Genomic DNA, 21,047 nt, shown 5'->3' with positions numbered 1-21,047 from the left:
AACTCTTCCTGTCAAATCTATGAATATAGATTCCCTGCTACCATTGGCTCTCCATGGCCCACGTGATCCAAAGGGCCGCTTCGAACTAACTGCGCCCCTGGGATACGCAAGCACTGCGTGCCAGCATTTCCCTTAACCTACTCTGCTCTAACTAGATGTCCAATATTCTTGATAAGCGAAGTTTACAAAATCAACGATTTAACTTAACGCAGCAATCTTTAAGGACTGGGAAAGAATTGCAGTTGTTTGAGCTGTTGTTGTCCAAACACAGCTGCAACGGGCTCCTTTCCAGAATCTCCGCTAAACTCTTCCTCCAATTTCTTACAGATTTGAAAACTTCAACAATAAATATCTCAACAGGGTTTTTATCCGAGAGCAACATTTATCAAAATCCAGCATTGTTGTTTTATACCAGAAGCTGGAGAAGAAACACGCCATTGAGCTGGCTGAGGCGGGTCAGCTGGCCGGTGCACCATCCCTTGCTTCCCTCCAGTGAGTAGTCTTCAAATTGCAAACTGAGCGTTGTTTCATTCATCTTTGTATTTTCCATCGTGAAGCTCTGAGCTCCATTAGCTGCTATCCCCCTGCAGAGTAAATCTGCCATGTTGGTTACCACAGTGCTGCTGGTATGGAAGGGCCTATAAGGAGAATTGTGCAATGCCTTATATTTATGTGTGGGCTTTTTTTTGCCACTCTGTGGCAATCATTACTGATAGTCTGGAACACAGTTGTGACGTTCAGCTGCTAATGTGGAGCTGTGTCTAATCTTGCCCGTTCCTTTAAGGCCCTTGCTCAAATTCTCCCTTCAGCAAAGTGGTTTAAATAGGCAATTTCAGTTAGAGGGTGATTGTAGCTGTATGTAAAATCCCTGGCTCCTGCACTTGGGGTTATCAAGGTCAGGAAAAGCAGCAGGAAATGAGTGGCTTTCTTTAGCTTTTTTTAAGAAGGAAGAAAAACTTGCATTGATATAGCATCTATCATGATCTCAGGACATTCCAAAGCACTGATCCTGTCAAATCAGAAGATGCACTGTTTTATGTTCAGGAACATTATACAATGTAAAGTATAGGTGTATGCCTCTTTATGGCTACATAGTCTAACTGCTGTTAAACAAACATTGAGTTCATACAGATGTCAGTTAAGAGACTGCAAAAATCCTGGCTGATATTTTGTGTTCCTGGATATCTTTCGAGGGGGTGCAATCTGGTTTTGGGGTAATGGGCGATGATTCAGAGGGTGGTAGTGGGCAGCAACACAAAAGGTAAGGGACTGACTTTCCTTGTGTGATTTTTGCTGCTACAACAAGGAGAGCCAGACTGAGCTACTGATGCGTTAGTACTGCAATTCATATTACAGCACCACTTAGTGGAGTTATGCAACAATGGCTGCGATTTCACCTGCCGAGGTGGGAGCATGGCATCTGGGGTAGGTGGCAGGTCGTGGTCCCACTCCTGTCTCCATGCCAGCTTTCCACACAACTTTCCCCTGATTGGGCTTGTTAAGCCCGCCCAGCGAGGTTCCCAGCCAATTAAAAGGAAGCGGTTCTGATGATGTCCTTTGATGACACGTCATCAGCCGGTTTCCTTAGAAAGACTATGGCCAAATTTATTTTGACAGTTGCTCTGTCAGTGTTCTGCAGCATTGAGGTGCTGACAAGCACTGCGCAAAGGTGCACGGCTGCACCCAGGCTCTCCCATTACTCCCTCCATATGCTTATGGAAGAAGTCACAGCACTCACGGAGGTTCTCTTCACTTCCAATGGGTGGAAGAGACCTCCCCAGGAGGCCAACGCAGCCTGATTGCACATTGCACAGGAGGGATGTTATTAGGAGGACCAGGCTGCAGTGGCGCAAACCTTTCAACGATCTCAGTAGATCATAATCGTTACTGCAAAGCCACACTCAACCTCATCCTGCTGTGCCACTCATCATATCCCCATCACTCTGCCATCCCTACCCTACTCCTGCGCATCCTTACTCACACCAACTTACCTTGTACCGCCACCCATCCCTCTCTATCTACATTATCACTTCCCCATCTCAGTAGCCACCCCTCACACTCACCCTCATCCTAGTCCAATCATACCAACTAACAACACACAAGGGTAGGAACTTGGGTCTTTTAGCCAATGTTCATGGAAAGTTTCTGTTAATGTGTTGTCAAATATTGAAATCTTTATTTTCAACACTTTGCGTTCTTGGACAGATTTTTGTGCAGTGAATGGTGAGACATAACGCCCCCCCACCCCCACCCCAATGGTGATGAGTGTGAAAGGAATGGCTTGGGCATTGCTGGGATGCTTTATGGTGCTGGTGTGGGGTGGTGCCAACCATGTGGCAGCCAGGGTGTATAGCGTCAAGTGAAGTAAATCTGGCCATGGTGAGGCCATCCCTGGCATCCCGGGCAGCAATGTGGTCGGGCACTGATGCCCTGTGTCCTGTGCAGCATCAAGTGATTGCGGAGAAGGTTGGAATTGCTGTTAGTGATGTTGGTGTGCCTGGTGATGTTTGTGTTAGGGCTGATCGTGGAGGAATTCAGAGGACCAAGGTGAGATTTTTCCAAGGGCACTGATGTTGCTGGAATAGATGGCAGCTGAATTGAGATGACAGAAGCGATCTGTCAGTGGTGAGAGAGCTTGCTCCAAGGAGCTGACAGTGGGCAGAATGTTTACTTCAAACACTTCCAAACTGCATAAAGCTGAAAACTCTATTCCAAATCCTGAAGGCTCAAGCTTCTGACATTGGAAAGTGAACAGCTTCTGACATTGGAAAGTGAACAGACGTGAACCCCCTGAAAAAGTTGGAAAAATGGTTAGTAGCTGGTAAAAAGCTGCTTGAATACCTTTAAACACCCTCTGAAGTATTTCAATTGGCTGACCCGCCGCTTAGTGCCGGGTCTGCAGAGCCAGCACTTGGGAAACTAACAAGGAGGCGGGTTCAGAGCGGGATACCGCCCCGCTGTCAATCTTATAGATTTTGACAGCAGACCTGCCTCTGAAGCCGCCCTCTGAGCACCGGCAAAATCCATTTAACATTGTTTAGATAAGAGTTTTCAATGGAATATCATCTATTACACTATTGAAAAACTCCATTTTAATTAAAGCATTCAGGATGCATCCATTGGAACTGTGACCATGAATGAACGTTCGCGGCTATTTTGATGTGGTCCCTTATCTTGTGCCTGCCCTCACCTCCCTCTCTGTTTTCATTCTACAAATATAGTGCTGTCACTATAGAAAACATAAACATATACATTTACTTTAATTCTATACCCAGAAACCTCATCAAATGTTATTAAGATACAGAGTAAATCTAGGAAAACACTCCTTTAGCAGTAGAATAATTAGATAGTTAAAGCAGATAGCTTTAACAGTAGAATAATTACACAGCAGAAAGAAGCCACTGCTGTTTGCAGCCCTGCTCTCTCTGCTAGTTACATCGTTCTCCTCTGTTTTCCCTTGGTTGCCTGTCACCATCCCAAAACTATTGATTGGCTGCACTCCCTTAGCAACAAATTAGAGGCTGCTATTGGACAGCTCTGTCTTACTGCTGGCTAAACGTATAGTAACAGGAGAAAGTATCCCGTTAGTCTAACTGGTCCATCACCGTGCTTAAAGATTTTGCGCATCTTTAATATTCCGCACCTTCCAATTCCTCTCTACAATCAAGAACTGTGCATGTGGCATTGGTCAGCAGTGTACAGAGTTTGACATGTACATCTATTTTTGTGGTTACACAGTAAGGCTTGAGAAAGAAAGATAGAAAGAAAGAAAAGACAAACAGACATAAAGACAGACTTAGATATATGGGGGAAAAATTTGGTTGGTTTGCGCCTCCCGTTAACGCCTTAAAAGGGCGCTAATGGGGCACAAAGCAACTAGTGCCCGGGCGTGGCAATGTCTGCGTCGCTCGCGAAATTGACCAGAAATTTTGCGGCGGCGCTAAACACTACCACCCCAATCTCCTGCGCCCGCAGATCTTGACGTCAGTCGAGCGTGCAACGCCCTTGTGGTGTCCCGGACCGGATATTGAGTGGCGCCCCCCCTCCTTTCCGCAAGCAACGGCAGTGAGACTGGAACGTTTCCCAGTCAGTGAGGGGCTGGGGGGTGGGGGGGGGCGCTATTTAAAGGCGGCCTCTTCCTGGCTTTTTCTGTGGTAGACATTTTTGCAACACTCATTCTGACAGAGAGAGAGATTCTGAGAGAGAGAAGGCGAGACTTCTGCATAGAGTCAATGCTGTGTGAAGTAGTTTTGGCTACTGAGCATCACTTTGCAGGTACTTTTGTTTTTGACCTTCATTACTTTGATTACCAAGAGAGTGTGGGGGCAGCACTGATTCGGGGCATCGTCCTGCGCCTGCAGAATCAGAGGCAACAGAGACGCAGAGAGAGAGTGGCAATCATGGCCAGATGGAGGAGGGCCAACAGGCCTCTGTACAGGAGACCTTACCCTCCCAGGCTATTTCGCCAACAATTCTCCTACATTCATTTGTCTGAGGAGCAGTGTTTGTGCAGGCTGCGCTTCAGCAAAGAGGTGGTCACTGAGCTCTGCCACCTGCTGCAGCCAGATCTGCAGCCTCTATTGAGGACCAGGACGTCTCTGTCGGTGGTAGTGAAGGTCACAGCGGCTCTGAACTTTTATGCCACCGGCTCCTTTCAAGCAGCTACTGGGGACATCACCAATATCTCCCAGTTCGCGGTCCATTGTTGCATCCGTCAGGTCACAAATGCCCTCTATAAAATGAGACGCCAGTACATCTCTTTCCCGATGAGCCGGGCCAAACAGCATGAATGCACATTGGGCTTTGCAAGGATAGTGGGCTTCCCCATGGTGCAGGGCGCCATTGACTGCATGCATGTGGCATTGCGTGCACCGTATGAGAATGCAGAGGATTTCCGCAACCGCAAGGGGTTCCACTCCTTAAACGTCCAGTTGGTCTGTGACCACAGACAGTTGATACTCGCTGTCAATGCCCGCTATCCTGGCAGCAGCCACGATGCATTTATCCTGCACCAGACTGCTGTGCCAGAACTTTTCCAGGCACCGCATCAGTCAAGTGGTTGGCTCCTCGGGGACAAGGGTTATCCACTGTGCACCTGGCTGATGACACTGCTCCATAACCCCAACACCCCTGCTGAGCTGCGGTACAACGAGAGCCATCTCGCCACCAGGAACATCATTGACCAGATGATCAGTGTGCTCAAGCAACGTTCCCGCTGTCTGGACCACTCAGGAGGAGCCCTGCAGTACTCGCTGTAGTGTATGTACCTTTAAGAGAGAACTACTTTTACAGCTCCTGTATACTGTAGTACCGGCAGTCACCACACCTGTATATAAGCCTTGAGCAGGCATCTGTACTGTTAGTCTTTAGACTACCCTCCTCCAGTAAACACCTGTTGATTGTTAATCTGCAGCCTCCGTCTAGTTATTGAAGAACACCATACTTTAAGATTCACGGATTCAACACTCGCCTGAGCGAGTCTCCCTCTTCATAGTTGTGTGCTGCAGGCTGCATAACCTGGCAATCCTCAGGACCCAGCCAATGCCACCAGGCCTTGGAGCACCACCGGAGGAGGAGGAGGAAGGGGATGAGGAAGAGGAGGAGGATGATCATCAGCAGCACCAAGGCGGGAGGGAGGCCCACAATGTTGAAACTGCAGGGGCTGTCTGTCAACGGCTGATAGCAAGCCGCTTCTAGGCCCCTACTGAGGAAATGGCTTCTGCCATGGAGAACAACATGAATGAAACCAACCCGCAACCCCTAAGCCGGCCAAGGCAGCAATGATTCCAAAGACCAAACATGTACATTTTGAATACAAAAACTTATTTATTTTAGAAACTCTGTGTGTGTCATTTCTTCATGACAAACTAATAGAAACAAACACAAAAAACACTCATTAACTTAACTGGTTCGCACAAACTGGAGATAATGTCCACAACACTAAACAAAAGTTTGACCACGAACCTCGGCCTTTAATAAAAAATTGACCAACATTTTGTCACACCTCCTACTTTTTGCCCTTCGAGGGTGATCTCCTTCCCTTGCGTACTTCCCCCCTTCCCACCCTACCGCTCCTCCTTAATGGGGCCCCAGTGGCTGCAGGAAGGCTGGTGGAAGGTTGCTGATTGTCAGAACCTGAGACTGCAGATGCCATCTCCTGGGCCTCATATGGCTGGGGGGGCTGGGGGGAGTGGGTGTGGAGGGGTGGGGTCGGGGGAATGAACAGTTTGCCGCCCTCTTCAGCTCCCACATGCCGCAAATAAAATCGGGGCTACCATGACTTGTTCACATCAGTAGGGTTGCCAACCCTCTAGGATTGTCAGGAGTCTTCAGGAATTAAAGATTAATCTCCATGACACTGCTGCGAGCAATCCAGGAGAAAAATCATTGGGACATTAAAAAAATTGTGTGTTTCATTTCATTTTATTTGAACACTTTTGTTAGTTCTTTTTAAAAATATTAGAGATACTGTTATTAGTTCCATTTTTATCTATCGAATCATAGCCAGAGAATCACCTGCAATGGCTTCTCTTCCCGCTCCCGCATCGTTACCTCTGGTGTCCCCCAAGGATCTATCCTTGGCCCCCTTCTATTTCTCATCTACATGTTGCCCCTCGGCGACATCATCCAAAAACACAACATCAGGTTCCACATGTACGCTAATGATAATCAGCTCTACCTCACCACCATCTCTCTTCACCCCTCAACTGTCTCTGAATTTGTCACACTGCTTGTCCGACATCCAGTATTGGATGAGAAAAAATTTCCTCCAACTAAATATAGGGAAGACCGAAGCCATTGTTTTTGGCCCCGCCACAAACTCCGTTCTCTGGCCATCATTTCCATCCCTCTCCTTGGCAACTGTCTGAAGCTGAGCCAGACCGTTCACAACCTTGATGTGCTTGATCCTGAGATGAGCTTCCGACCACATATCCGCTCCATCACCAAGACAGCCTACTTCCACCTCCATAACATCACCTGACTCCACCCCTGCCTCAGCTCATCTGCTGCTGAAACCCTCATCCATGCCTTTGTTACCTCTAGACTTGACGATTCCAATGCACTCCTGGTCGGCCTCCCAACTTCCACCCTACATAAACTTGAGCTCATCCAAAACTCTGCTGCCCGTGTCCTAACTTGCACCAAATCCCGTTCACCCATCACCCCTGTACTTGCTGACCTACACTGCCTTCCAGTCCGGCAATGCCTCAATTTCAATACTCTCACCCTTGTCTTCAAATCCCTCCATGGCCTCGCCCCTCCGTATCTCTTTCACCTCCTCCAGCCCTACAACCCTCAGAGCTCTGCGCTCTTCCAAATCTGGCTTTTGCGCATCCCCGATTTTAATTGCTCCACCATGGCGGCCGTGCCTTCAGCTGCCTTGGCCCCAAGCTCTGGAATTCTCTCCCTAAACCTCTCCGCCACTCTACTCTTCTCTCATCCTTTAAGATGCTCCTTAAAAGCTACCTCTTTGACCAAGCTTTTGGTCATCTGTCCTGATATCTTCTTCTGTGGCTTGATGTAAAATTTTGATTGATAACACTCTTGTGAAGCTCCTTGGGACGTTTTACTAATTTAAAGGTGCTATATAAATGAAGTTGTTGTTGTTGTTGTTGAGATGGGAAACCATCCATTTGATTGGACGGGGCAGTTGGAGGTGAGAGGTCATGTGATGAACCCTCCAGGAATATGTCCAACCAGAGTTCAGGCCATTAGTAAAAGAATCTATGATCCTGTCTCGCCACACGCCCATCACAGCAACCAGATCATTCTTAAATCTTACCAAATGCAGCAGCCAGTGTAAGTGTGTACAATAATTCAGCATATTATGTGACAGAACCCAAACATTTTGCAGCAAATTACAGAGCAGAAATCATAGCTAGAAACTGTCAATGATGTTATCGTACGAATGCAGCTTCCAAACTCCTCACTCCACTATATCAACAGTGACATTAATCCATTTACAGTAAACAGGTTAATGCTTCTCTTTAAGATAAGAGTTTGGTATGGGTGCATTAAGTGCTCGTATAATAATGTGTCCAACAGTCATTTCTACTGCTGTGTCAGAGGCAGCAATTAAGTTGTTTAGTAATGTATTCCTAGAGACAGCCTGTTACAGAGTTTTCATCAGTTACAGTGGGTGGCATTTCCCCAACCTCTGTTTTTAAGATATGGGACCAGTTAGTATGTCAGGGTTGATTCAGTGCTCCCCTGTTCCCAGCAGGGAGCTGCTCTTGAAGGGAGAGGGCTACACACTGTAGTGTTTGTTATATCTCAAGAGTTTAATAACCTTGCTTGTATAACAATTAAAAGAGTACGCAGGAGACAGATTTCAGTTAACAGCCAACACTCTCAAGAGAATCTTCTCAACTGCATACACTATTTCCCATAGTGCATTGCACATCACAACTACGGTAAGCTATGTGAGACAATTCAAATACAACATTCAAAATACACAACATCTCCTCCCCTCTTACATTAGATGTCCCAATAGAACCACAACATTTTTAAAACACAATGGCCCAGTGATTCCGTTCCAAACGCATGAGTACGGTTGGGGTACTCACGCGCCTGGCCGGAGGAAATGCCGGTTTTCAGCATGCACAGCGCATGCGGAGAAAACCGGCATTTCCAATCCTCTGAACGAAGGGTTTCAGAGGCACAGCGCGTGTGACTGCACAGGCAGCGCTTGCGCAGTGAACTTCGTCGATTTCATTCATGGATTCAGTGAGGGTAAGTCCTTACAAGTTACACTTGAAAAAAGCATGTGTAAAGTTGCTCCAGAGGCTGCGGAGGAAGATATATTTTATCGTGGAGCTTCTGAAAGGCAATATTTTTGTTTGGGAAAGGGAGGAAAGTTATTTTAAGAAATGCTGAGGTAAGTTTTAAAGTTTAAATTTTTTTTTTTAAACGGGTTTTCAGTACTGTAGGTAGAAGGAGCAATTGTGGCTGTGTGAATTGAATGTGAAAATGAGTGTTCTAAAATGAGTAATGTAACATTTCCAACACTTTTAAGAAAGAAACTTTTCATCAGTAATAAGTAATTATGTATGTATGTATGTCCGCATATATTCCTTTACGTATATGTATGTATGTTTTATATTCCTTTACTTATGTGTATGAATGTATGTTTTTAATTATGATTTTCCAATAAGTTACTTTCTCTGAAAGTCATAATTAAATACATACATTCATACACATAAGTAAAGGAATATATACATACACGCAAAGGAATATATACAGACATACATACATAATTACTTAAAAGAATATATTACTGATGAAAAGTTTCTTTCTTAAAAATGTTGGAGTCATTTTTACATTTAATAAACACAGCAAATTCAATTCACATAGCCACAATTGATCCTTCTACCTACAGTACTGAAAACCCGTTTTAAAAAACAAAAATAAACTTTAAAACTTACCTCAGCATTTCTTAAAATAACTTTCCTCCCTTTCCCAAACAAAAATATTGCCTTTCAGAAGCTCCACGATAAAAAATATCTTCCTCCGCAGCCTCTGGAGCAACTGTACTCATGCTTTTTTCATGTGTAAGTTGTAAGGACTTAACCTCACTGAAAGCATGAATGAAACTGGCGAATTTTACTACGCACGCGCTGCCTGTACAGTCGCACGCGTTCTGCCTCTGAACCCCTTCGTTCAGAGGACAGGAAATGCCGGTTTTCCCCGCATGCGCTGTGCATGCTGAAAACCGGCATTTCCTCCGGCCAGACGCGTGAGTACCCCGACCGTACTCGCGCGTTTGGAAGGGAATTACTGGGCCAACATTTTACATGTCAATAAAATGAAAAATTTAACAATTGCATGATTTGCCCCCTCGCATCTGCGACTGAGGGTCCAAGGAGGTGCATTGCGCAAGAGGTCATCGTCGTACGTATCCTCACACTGTTCTCTTTCGGGAACTGTATGAAGTGGTGGAAGGATTTCTGGCCACGTTAACACTCCTTCCATGACCATAACCATCTTCATACCAGCCATTAGGGTGGTTAGTCCTATGGCGCGAGGGTTTTACGGGCTCCCACAACCCATCCGAGGGGGGGGGGGGCCACCCACACCCGCGGACGCAAGTATCCCGCTGGATGTCCACCCAGAATTTATAGTTGGAGCTCCGACTCCACTTGCCGGGACTGGCTGGAGCGGGGTTTGAAACCCTACTCCTTCTGGCCCAGCGGCGGGGATGCTTACCGCTACGCAAAAGGCCCACTCCGCGCAAAAGATGACACCCTTTATGTTTCCTGCACCTTTTCCCTCCCCGTGACTGGAGCTCTATGCTGCCACTTGAAAGACCAAGCTATCATCTGTCCTTTTTACGGCGCCTTGGACTTCTCATTGCCAATGATGAGCAGGCGCTGCACCTCCACCTCATTGAGGAGATTGCTGAGGTCATCATCAGTTCAATGTGAGTTCTTTTAATGCCGTGAATTGTGCTCATTCCAGCCATTTCACGTTGCTAATCACGTTGACGTAGCGGTAGCATCCCCGCCACTGGGCCACACCGCGTAGGGTTTCGAACCGCGCTCCAGACAGTCCCGGCAAGTGGAGTCGGAGCTCCGGCTCTAAATTCTGGGTAGACATCCAGTGGGATATTTGCGTCCGTGGGTGTGGGTGGCCCCCCCCCCCTCGTATAGGTTGTGGGAGCCCGTAAAACCCTCCCGCCATAGGACTAACCACCCTAATGGCTGGTACAAAGATGGTTACGGTCACGGAAGGAGCGTTAATCACGGCCAGAAATCCTTCCACCACTTCATACCATTCCCCAAAGGGAACAGTGTGAAGACACGTACGACGACGACGTTGCTAATTAAATAAATGGAATGAAAAAAATGCTTTCAGGGCTTTTAAAAGTCCTGAAATCGCTTTAATTCTGTTTAAAACTACTTCAGATTCTTCAAAATAATTTAAACGTTTTTAAAAGTTTATAAAAGTTACCAAAAGCTTCTTAAAAATACAAAAAACCTATTGAAAATGCTGCTCTACATGTAAAAATGCTTTGCAGCTTGTGAGAAGCATTGGGGGCGTGTCCTTTTAAAATGAGACCTCAAGGGGCGTGTCTCACTTGCACAGCGCGCTCCAGGCTTCGCGCTGGCTGCACTCCTGGGCGGCGTGACGTCAGACGCTGCCCGGGAGTCAACATTTTAAAACAGCAATTCCAGGCGTCCCTGAAGCTCAACGGCCGGCGCGTCGGGTAAGTGCATATCGGGGGCTTGCACGCGCGGCAAGCCCCCGACCCGAATTACTGCCCCAATAACCTGAGAGTGAGGGTAGACTTCCTCCAACCATGGCTATACCCATGGGGATTATTCTGCCCCAGATAAAGGGTAAGCCTCTGAACTATAAGTTCAAACATATAGGGGGCCGCTGCTCTCTGGTAGGATACCGGCGGTCAACCTGGCTCTCCAGTTCAATGGCCCAGAACTTGGTGTCGGGGGCTTGCCACGCGTGCAAGCCCCTGCTCTGCACTCACCCTGCGCGCTGACATCTGAAGCCCGGGCCTGCTTGCATTTCCTGTGACAGGCCCGGTTCAGATGTCAGCGCGCAGTGCTTACCTGATCCAGCGGCATAGTTAGTGCAATGTGCCGGCTGGGATCAGGTGAGCACTGTACAACCAATCAGGGGAGGGGAATGTTCATTCATGAGTTTGAGAGTAAGAACTGTCAAACTCATGAAAACTACGGGGGCCCAAAACACTATTTAAACTTTAAATAAAAATTTAAAAAACATCCCAATCGTTAAATTAAGTATAAATAAGTTAAAGAAAATAATTTAAACAATAATTTTTTTTGTTGAAAAAAATACATTTTTAATAAAACGGGTCTAAAACTAAACTTACCTTATTGTAGATTCTTTAAAATAATAAACCTGTGGGAAAAAAAATTCTAAATTACACTAAAACACCACTTACCTGTAAAAATAAATACTTACGTGTGCTTTTTACAAGCGTAAAGACCGGAGGCCTTTAGACATGCGCAAATCCCCCAAAACAGAGGAAATCCAAGACGCACGCGCTGTCCCCTACAGCGCACGCGCTAGCCTCTTCAACTCTTGGGTTAGAGGAGAGGAAATGCCGGTTTTCAGCGCATGCGTTGTGCATGCTGAAAACCGGCATTTCCTCCGGCCAGACGCGTGAGTACCCCTTCCGTACTCACGTGTTTGGGGAGGAATTACTGCCCCATTGTCTCTCACAGGTGATGTCAACACAGGTGTAGGCGGCTGAGGTGCCTGTATACAGGTCTCCCTTGCTGATGAGATAGGGGCTGAAGCGGCTGCTTCCTCAGAAGGTGAGCCTCTCGGTGTAGAAGGCGGATGACCCACAGCGTCACCCAATGGCAGATAAACTGCTGTTGGTGGTTCAGTGGGTGTTGCTGCACTTCGTAGAAGCTGATCGGTGTGTCTCTTCCAGACAATGTCCTCGGGTGTCTGTACAGTGTAGGATACTGGACCAGTCTGTGCAATGACAGTAGCAGGAACCCACTTAGGTCCACCACCGTAGTTCCGTGCCAACACATGTTCACGTGGACTGAAGACTCTGTCTTTGGAGCGTTGTTCACGTCACTTTATCTGCTTGTCCTGCTGATATTGTACCACGTCTTTCACCTTTGGTGGTTTCAGCAGGTCGAAGTTGGTTTGTAGCTCTCTTTTGAGCAGTAGAGTGGCAGGTGATGCTTTTGTGGTCGCATGTGGTGTGTTCCTGTAACTCAACAGGAAACTATTCAGGTGCTGATGAAGCGTTCTCTGGCCTTGCGATGCCTTTAGAGAGTGTTTCATGGTCTGAACAAACCTCTCAGCTAGACCATTGGTCGCAGGGTGGTATGGTGCAGCCCTGATATGTTGTATGCCATTCACCTGCAGGAATGTAGCCATTTCTTGTGACACCCACTGTGGACCGTTGTCTGAGACAAGTTGCATCGGAGATCCAAATCGGCTGAACACCTCACCTAACTTCTCGATGGTCTTCTCAGTGGTGGTGGACCTCATTATAACAACCTCTGGCCACTTACTGTGCGCGTCAACAGCCACCAGGAACATTCTCTCCTCAAATGGACCTGCAAAGTCTACATGAATGCGGTGCCATGCTTCCTCCGGAAAGTCCCAGGGGTGAAGAGCTGCAAGCTGTGGCACATTACGAACTCTCTGACATGAGGAACAGGTTTTAGCTTTGTTCTCAATCTGTCCATCCATACCCGGCCACCAGAAGTAGCTCCTCACTATTTCTTTCATACGAACCATTCCGCAGTGTCTGGAGTGTAGTTGCTGTAACACTGGTTTCCGTAGCGATGGTGGAATAACCACTCTCCTCACCCACAGCAAACATCCAGACTGCACCGACAGTTCATTTCTCCTTAAGAGATATGGTTTCAGGTTTGGGTCATCGCTGTCAAGCTTGCCCCTGATGATAATGTCCAGCATTGCAGACAACACTGGGTCATTTCTGGTGTTTCGTCGGACCTGTGCCGAAGTATCGGGCGCGTTCTCCACCTGCCTGAAATAGCAGATGTCCATGCTACGCATCATAGGCTTGGTGACAGGCAGCGGCAACCTGGAAAGACCATCGGCGTTGCCGTGCAGGTCAGACTTGCGATATCTAATGTCAAAGGTGTGTGCAGACAACAGCAGCGCCCACCTTTGCATTCTGCTCGCAGCAAGTGACGGAATCCCTGTATGTGGCCCGAAGATGGTCGTTAGAGGGCGGTGATCTGTTAGTAGGGTGAACTGTCTCCCGTACAAATATTGGTGAAACTTGCGAATGCCAAAAACAATGCTCAGTGCTTCTCGTTCTATTTGGGCATAGTTAGTTTCAGCTCTGTTCAAAGTCCTAGATGCGAATGCTATCGGCTTCTCTTCTCCGTTTGGCATGATATGAGAAACGACCACTCCCACACCATATGACGATGCATCGCAAGCTAACTGTATTGGTAATGAAGAGTTAAAATGCGTCAAAGCCTCTGACTTCAGGAGCGTGTCCTTTGCTGTCATGAACGCCTCCTGGCACTTGTTAGTCCATTCCCACTTCTTGTCTTTACATAGCAACCAATGAAGCGGCCTCAGCATCGAGGCTAGGTTCGGTATGAACCGTCCATAGTAGTTCAGTAACCCTAGAAAAGAACGCAGCTGGCTGATATTTTCAGGTGCTGGGGCATCCAAGATTGCCTTGGTCTTGGACAGTGCCTTGTGAAGGCCTGTGGCATCGATCACATGACCGAGGTACTCAACTGATGCCTGAAAAAAATCGCATTTATCCCTGCGAACTTTGAGTCCTTAATCCCTCAGTCTCTGTAGTGTTGCGTCCAAGTTACGCAGATGGTCTTGGTCATCACACCCAGTAACTAAAATATCATCTAAGTAGCACTGGACTCCAGGCAATCCACTAAGGATCTGTTCCATAGCACGTTAGAAAAGCGCTGGAGCTGATGTAATTCCGAAAGGAAGTCGGTGATACCTAAATAGGCCCTTGTGCGTCACAATAGTCAGCATTTCTCATGACTGTTCATCCACATGCATTTGCAGGTAGGCTTGACAGAGGTCGATTGTGCTAAACTTCTGGCCCCCAGCAAGTCCCGCAAACAAATCATCAATATGGGGAAGTGAATATTGCTCCACTGACAATACAGGGTTAACAGTTACTTAAAAATCTCCACATATCCTAACTCCACCCCCTTTCTTGAGCACTGGTACGATGGGCGTTGCCCATTCACTCACGCTGACTGGTTCTAGTACTCCGCTTTCAACTAGGGCTTCTAAGTCAACCTCGACTTTTGGTCTGATGGCATAAGGTACGGGTCGTGCCTTCATGAACTTGGGTTTGCTATCCTGCTTAATACGAAGCTTCACAGTAATATCTTTCATGCTACCCAGTTCTCCATTAAAGACTTCTGCATGTTTCTTTAAGATGGCGGGTAAGCCTGGATCATTGTGTGACATCATGTAGACTGATGACCAGTCTAATTTTATTCTCTCCATCCATGAACGTCCCAGCAGGGAGGGGTAGTCTCCTTTAACTACGTAGAGTGGTAACTTCCTAGTTTATCCATTCAACTGAACTGTGACCTCAGTGATACCTCTCACAGTTACTCTTTCACCGGTATATGTCTTTAATGCAATGTTAGCTGGCTGAAGTGGAAGGCGCTTTAATGTCTTTTTGTAGACTGTCTCTGACATAAGAGATACTGCTGCCCCGGTATCGATCTGCATTCACACAGGCTGCCCCTCTAGCAAGGGTGAGACCCAGTAGCCATGCAAATCCCCAGCTACAGTCAGCACGTTCAGTGATAGTTCCTCCTCTGAAGTGTCACTTGCCTCTGTTTTGTCCTGTTCTACAGAGCGGACATGCTCCTTTGTCTTTTGCCTGAATGTTTTTTTTCTTCCTTCCATCTTTGACATTTTCTCTGTGTCCTTTTTATTTCTGCATGCGCGCTGAATATGTCCCTTTTTACCACAGCTGTGGCAATCCATGTCCACACACCAGCATGCAGACGCAAGATGCCCCATTTTGCCACAACGGAAGCATGGCCCTTGGCTCTCTGTTCTTACTTTGTGCACTTTTTCTGTTGCACCCAACTCACAGAATCACAGAGTCTACAGTGCAGATAGAGGCCATTTCGGCCCATCGAGTCTGCACCGACACATATCCCACCCTATCCCCGTAACCCCACGTATTTAATCCCCTAACACTAAGGGTCAATTTATCATAGCCAAATCAACCTAACCTGCACATCTTTGGACTGTGGGAGGAAACCGGAGCACCCAGAGGAAACCCACGCAGACACAGGGAGAATGCGCAAACTCCACACAGACAGTCGCCCGAGGCCAGATTTGAACCCGGGTCCCTGGCGCTGTGAGGCAACAGTGCTAACCACTATGCCACCGTGCCTGTTGAGCTTCCTTAGCTGCCAATTCCATGGAAATACTGATTTCAATGGCCTTTTGTAGAGTCAGATTACTCTCCGTTAATAGTCTCTTCTGTATGGCTTCAGTTCTCATACCACACACTAGCCTGTCTCTTATAGTATCATTTAGCACATCATTAAAGTCACTCTGATAGTCTTTTTAGTGCAGCTACAAACATGGTCACTGTTTCTCCTTCTTCCTGGTTACGCCTGTGGAACCTAAACCTCTCAGCTATGACTAGGGGTTTGGGTGAAAAATGCCCTTTTAGTATCTCCACAATTTTGCTATATTGTTTAGTCCCTGGTTTATCTGGATGCACTAAAGTACACAAAAGATTGAAAGTCTTTGGTCCCATCACACTTAACAATGTAGGTATTACTTTGTTCCCTCCAATGTCATTTGCTTGTGTGAAGTATTCAAATCGTTCTGTGTATGAACTCCATTGTTCGACATTCTCATCAAACGGTCCAATGTTACCGATAATTCCAGCCATTTTCCTTCTCTCAGGCTCCTAATTATCATTCACTAAGGATCCTTCCAATGTTGAACTCAACTAAAATCACTATCAGTTATTTAGTGCTTCAATTCAAAGATCGTTTCACAGTTGAATAAATGTCCTTCCTGATTTACTCACTGCTTTTCCTCCCCTTCCTCAAGTCGTTAGCACCTTATACGCCGTCTTGTCTTCCCGCCATTGCAAGCTCCTTTATCCTCGAGCCAGTCTCACTTTCATTAACTGTCCGCGGCAAAAATAACAGTTTTAAACACGTAAAACCCGACTATCTTCCACACAGCAGAACCACGTAAGTTCAGACGTCCTCGTCGCCACTTTTGTTATATCTCAAGAGTTTAATAACCTTGCTTGTATAACAATTAAAAGAGTACGCAGGAGACAGAGTTCAGTACACAGCCAACACTCTCAAGAGAGTCTTCTCAACTGCATACACTCTATTTCCCATCACAACTACGGTAAGCTATGTGAAACAATTCAAATACAACATTCAAAATACACAACAGTGTTGAATCTCCGACCCAGGCTCCTGTCAAGCATGCCTCCATGCCGAGAGTGCAGGATCATGGAATTGACTCTGCCTACTGCTTATTTCTTTACAAGAAAGCATGTTTTGTTATTTGGGCCCATGAGCACATGCACAATGAGATCATGGCTTCTCCCGATTTCACAACAGCTTGCCTTTATATAGCACTCTTAACGTAGTAAAACGCCTCAAGGTGCTTCACAGGAGCATAATCAGGCAAGAATCAACACTGAGCCAAAGAAGGAGGCATTAGGATAGGTAACCAAAACCTTGGTTATGGAGGTAAGTTTTAAGGAGCATCTAAAAGGAGGAGGCAGAGAGGTTTAGGGAGGGAATTCCAGAGCTTATGGCCTAGACAACTGAAGGCACAGCTATCAATGATGGGGTGAAGGAAGTGGATGATTCACAAGAGGCCAGAGTTGGAGGAATGCAGAGTTCTCGGAGGGTTGTAGGGCTGGAGGAGGTAACATAGATAGGGAGGGGCGAGGTCAGGGATGTAGTGTATGTACCCGTCTACCTTTAAGGGAACTATTGAATGTAACCGTTCACCTTTAAGAGAACTACTTTAGGTGTGGCACTATTTGTTTGGCTTCTGTATACTGTAATACCGATAGTGACCACACCAGTACATAAGTGTTGTGGCCGGATTGCTGGGGCAGATTCGCCCGGACCTTCGAATAGTAAAGACCTGTTTGTTTGTTACTTCTGAAGTCTGTGTATTTATTAACTGCACAACCCACAGACTTTACAGTGGCGACGAGTCCGATCGTACCCTGCGGCAAGACTACCAAAGCAACGAAGAGCGTCGAAGAGAGGCAACCGCCCTCGTCGTGCTGCTGAAAGAAAACACGAGGCTGCAGCAGGAGGACGGAGGAAGACTTTAGCAACAAAAGCTTCCATTAGCAACAGGCACTGACTACCCTTCTACCACGGTGCGGAGTGAGCCGATCAGCTGGAAACAAGGCGGCCGTGGAGACTGTGAGTAGGGGAAGGTGTAGAGACTATCCGGAGGATAAGGGCTGTGCACTCGACCACGGTCGAGGGGGGAACGGAGCCGGTCAGAAAGTCGGGTCCAACGGCGTCGTGAGACAGTCGGACCTCGATCGGCGGGAAAAGCCGGGCAGCGACCGCAGCCACGAAGCGCTGAGACTGGGAGTAGGCACGGGAAGAGAAACCCAGCCGCAGCCGGGGAGGGAAACACCAGTCTGCGAGAGGGCTGGGAGGCGAACAGGAACCGTGCGGGTGGGAGAGAGAGACAGAGCCGAGCAAGGGGAGAGAGACTGCGCGAGAGCCAGTCCAGCGGCTGAGCTGTCCTTCACCAACGGGGTGACCAGAGCCGGTAGAACCGAACGCGCGGGAGTGGGAGAGACAGAGCCAAGCAAGGGGAGAGAGACTGTGCGAGAGCCAGTCCAGCGGCTGAACTGTTCTTCACCAATGGGGCACCCAGCGCCGGTAGAGCCGTGCGGGCGGGAGGAAAAGACAGAGCCGGGTAAGGGGAGCTGTGCGAGAGCCAGCCCAGCGGCTGAACCTGTCCGCTGTGGGGAAAGCGTACCCCTTCCACCAGGAAGAAATGCGGGAAGCCGCCATTAGGCGGAGGAGACGACAGAAGCGGGAAACCGCCATTGAAGGGGGCGGGGAGAGAAAGGAAGAGCGGGAAACCGCCATTTTCACGGGAAAACCGCCATCTTAGAAATAAACAAATAAATAAGAATACTTAAAGAAATACTGGTGCTGCTCCCAAGGGAAGAAAGATGCCTAAGAGAGGGAATATTAACGATTTTAATTCTGAAGTAGAAGACTGGGCCACGTACGTGGAGCGCATAGAGATCTATTGCGAAGCCAACAAAATAGAGGAAGACGACAAGGCGATAACATTGCTAAACTCGATGGGGGCAAAAACATACGGGCTCTTGAAGCATCTAATAGCACCAAATAAACCAGCGGATCAGACCTTCGAAGAGATTGTGGCTGTGCTGAAGGACCACTTGAACCCCACACCGTTGATGCTGGCTGAACGATTCAAGTTCTACGCAAGAACGCAGAGGAAAGACGAAAGCAATGCGGAATACTTGGTCGAACTGCGTAGGCTAGCGAAATACTGCCAGTTCGGAGGGAATCTGACAGAAGCGCTGCGGGACAAGTTCGTATGCGGATTGTCCAAAGAAGGGACGCAGAAGCGACTACTGGAAGAGAACGACCTCACACTGGACAGGGCTGTCCTTATAGCTGCATCGCACGAAGCCGCAGCGAAAGGAACGGCAGAAATGCAACTAAAGGCGGCAGCACTCGGGGTGGACCAAATTACTTCAAGCACAACAAAATGCTACCATTGTGGGAAGACAACGCATGACCAGAATCAATGCTGGTTTAAGAACCAAGAGTGTAGGAAATGTGGCAAACTGGGTCACATCGCGAAGGTATGCCGGTCCGGGAAAAAGACCAACAATCAAAGGAAGCCACCACAAGAAAAGTACAACAAGGTACACAAGGTGGCTGAGAAAAGTTCAGACGAACAGAATTCAGACTCAGACCCAAACAACCAGGAGCTGGGTAGTCTGAGAATCCACAATGTGGGTAAAGAAACGGATCTACAGACCATCTGGGTCATACTAAAAATAGCTGGAGCCCAAGTAAGAATGGAGCTGGACACTGGATCAGCTCTATCAGTCATCAACTGAAGGGACTACCACCGGCTATTCTCTCACATACCTTTAAGAAATACCAAGTTCGTATTACAGACATACACGGGGCATAACGTATACCCCGTGGGGAAAATAAGAGTCAAGGTGAGAGATAGGGGTAAAGAACACCCAAGAATGAACTTGTACGTATTACCTGAGGGAGGACCACCACTTCTAGGATGGGAGTGGATTACGAAAATAGACATGGAATGGCATTACCTAAAAGCTATTGGCTCAGATTCTGAAATGGATGATGATAAGACCAATTCGAATATGGAAGACAAGGCTAAAAGGGACTTGCCGACGATGGGGAAGAAAACGAAGACATGCAGAAGGACTTATGGTACCAAGAAGAATAAAGCTGCAGAGCAGAACTCCAGGTTGACAGAGAATTCTGAGCCTGTTCAAGCAAAGGATTCATCCACGACGGAAGAACACCGAGCTCGGACGCAAACTTATGTCAAAGTACGACAACAATTAGAACAGTTGAGTGACCGTCTCGTACAAGAGATGAAAAATATGGAAAAGTTCTGGGACACCGAATGGGAGAACCTGGAAAGACAACAGAGACAGCTAGCTCAAGCAGAGAGCGACCATAGAGCCATCGTGGCCAAATACCAATCACATTCCCCTGATGCTGTTCAGGAACTAGAATATTTACAGAACGAACCAAAGGAAGAGGAATCTTCAGGAAGCCAGGATTTTATTCCAGTTCTTCTCTACGACTCCTTACAAGCAGAGTGTGAGAAGTTGAAAGAACAGTATGAACAGGCCCAGGCTACAATTCTGGAGGGGGTTAACTCGGCAACCTCCGAAAAGCTAGTTTCAGTGGAAGCATATGAACAACTAAAGGTTGAACATGAGCAAGAAGTCCAAAGGCTGCAGGAAATTCTTGATGAGCTCAAGGCCAAGACAGACTCATCGGTAGAAGTTCCATCCATAGTTGAGAAATTAGAGGTGAAAAACATGGCAGAGCATGAAAGACAGGATGTCCAAGAACTCATAAAAACATTGAAGGACACCCAAGACAAATATGAGGCGGCAATGACCGAGGTTCAACAACTTGAAGAACAGATTCAACTGGGAATCCTTTCAGTGGAAGAAAAGGAAACTGTAAGAAACTCAGAGACTGTAAGAATGGTCCCTGAACATGAACTAGAGAGCATCAGGGCGCAACCTTTCCGAGCGCTGAAAGCCAAAGTTCAAGAGGAACAGAAGGTGGAAGTATTGGAGGAAAAGGTGGATGAAATGGAGAAGACTCTGATCCACCGTGTTCCCAGGGAAGAGTTAATGGTCAGCCAACTCCTTCATATGCTGAAGGACAAGACTCTGCAAGGGGAACAATCTGAACACGAGCTTCAATCTTCAGGGGGAACGAGTTCGGAGCTCTCAAAAGTCACGGAGATAGCTGAGGTGGCAACAC

The 21,047-nt window shown here is 47.2% G+C and overlaps 1 protein-coding gene across 1 annotated transcript in view; it reads left to right on the top strand.

The window, feature by feature from the left end:
• LOC147124952 (sodium/hydrogen exchanger 2-like) overlaps window positions 1-21,047 on the top strand; it is a 414,512-nt gene that overhangs the window by 238,456 nt on the left and 155,009 nt on the right. The window contains exon 8 of the mRNA XM_085995231.1: window positions 328-492. Coding sequence (XP_085851357.1) covers window positions 328-492 — 165 coding nt within the window. The remainder of the gene's footprint in view (window positions 1-327; window positions 493-21,047) is intronic.

This window comes from Somniosus microcephalus, chromosome 1 (assembly GCF_052327205.1).
Source record: "Somniosus microcephalus isolate GS21.2 chromosome 1, FLI_Smic_1.0, whole genome shotgun sequence".
Classification (NCBI taxonomy): domain Eukaryota; kingdom Metazoa; phylum Chordata; class Chondrichthyes; order Squaliformes; family Somniosidae; genus Somniosus; species Somniosus microcephalus.
Note: the sequence above shows the minus strand (reverse complement) of the source record. Positions and strands in the feature narration are given on the sequence as shown.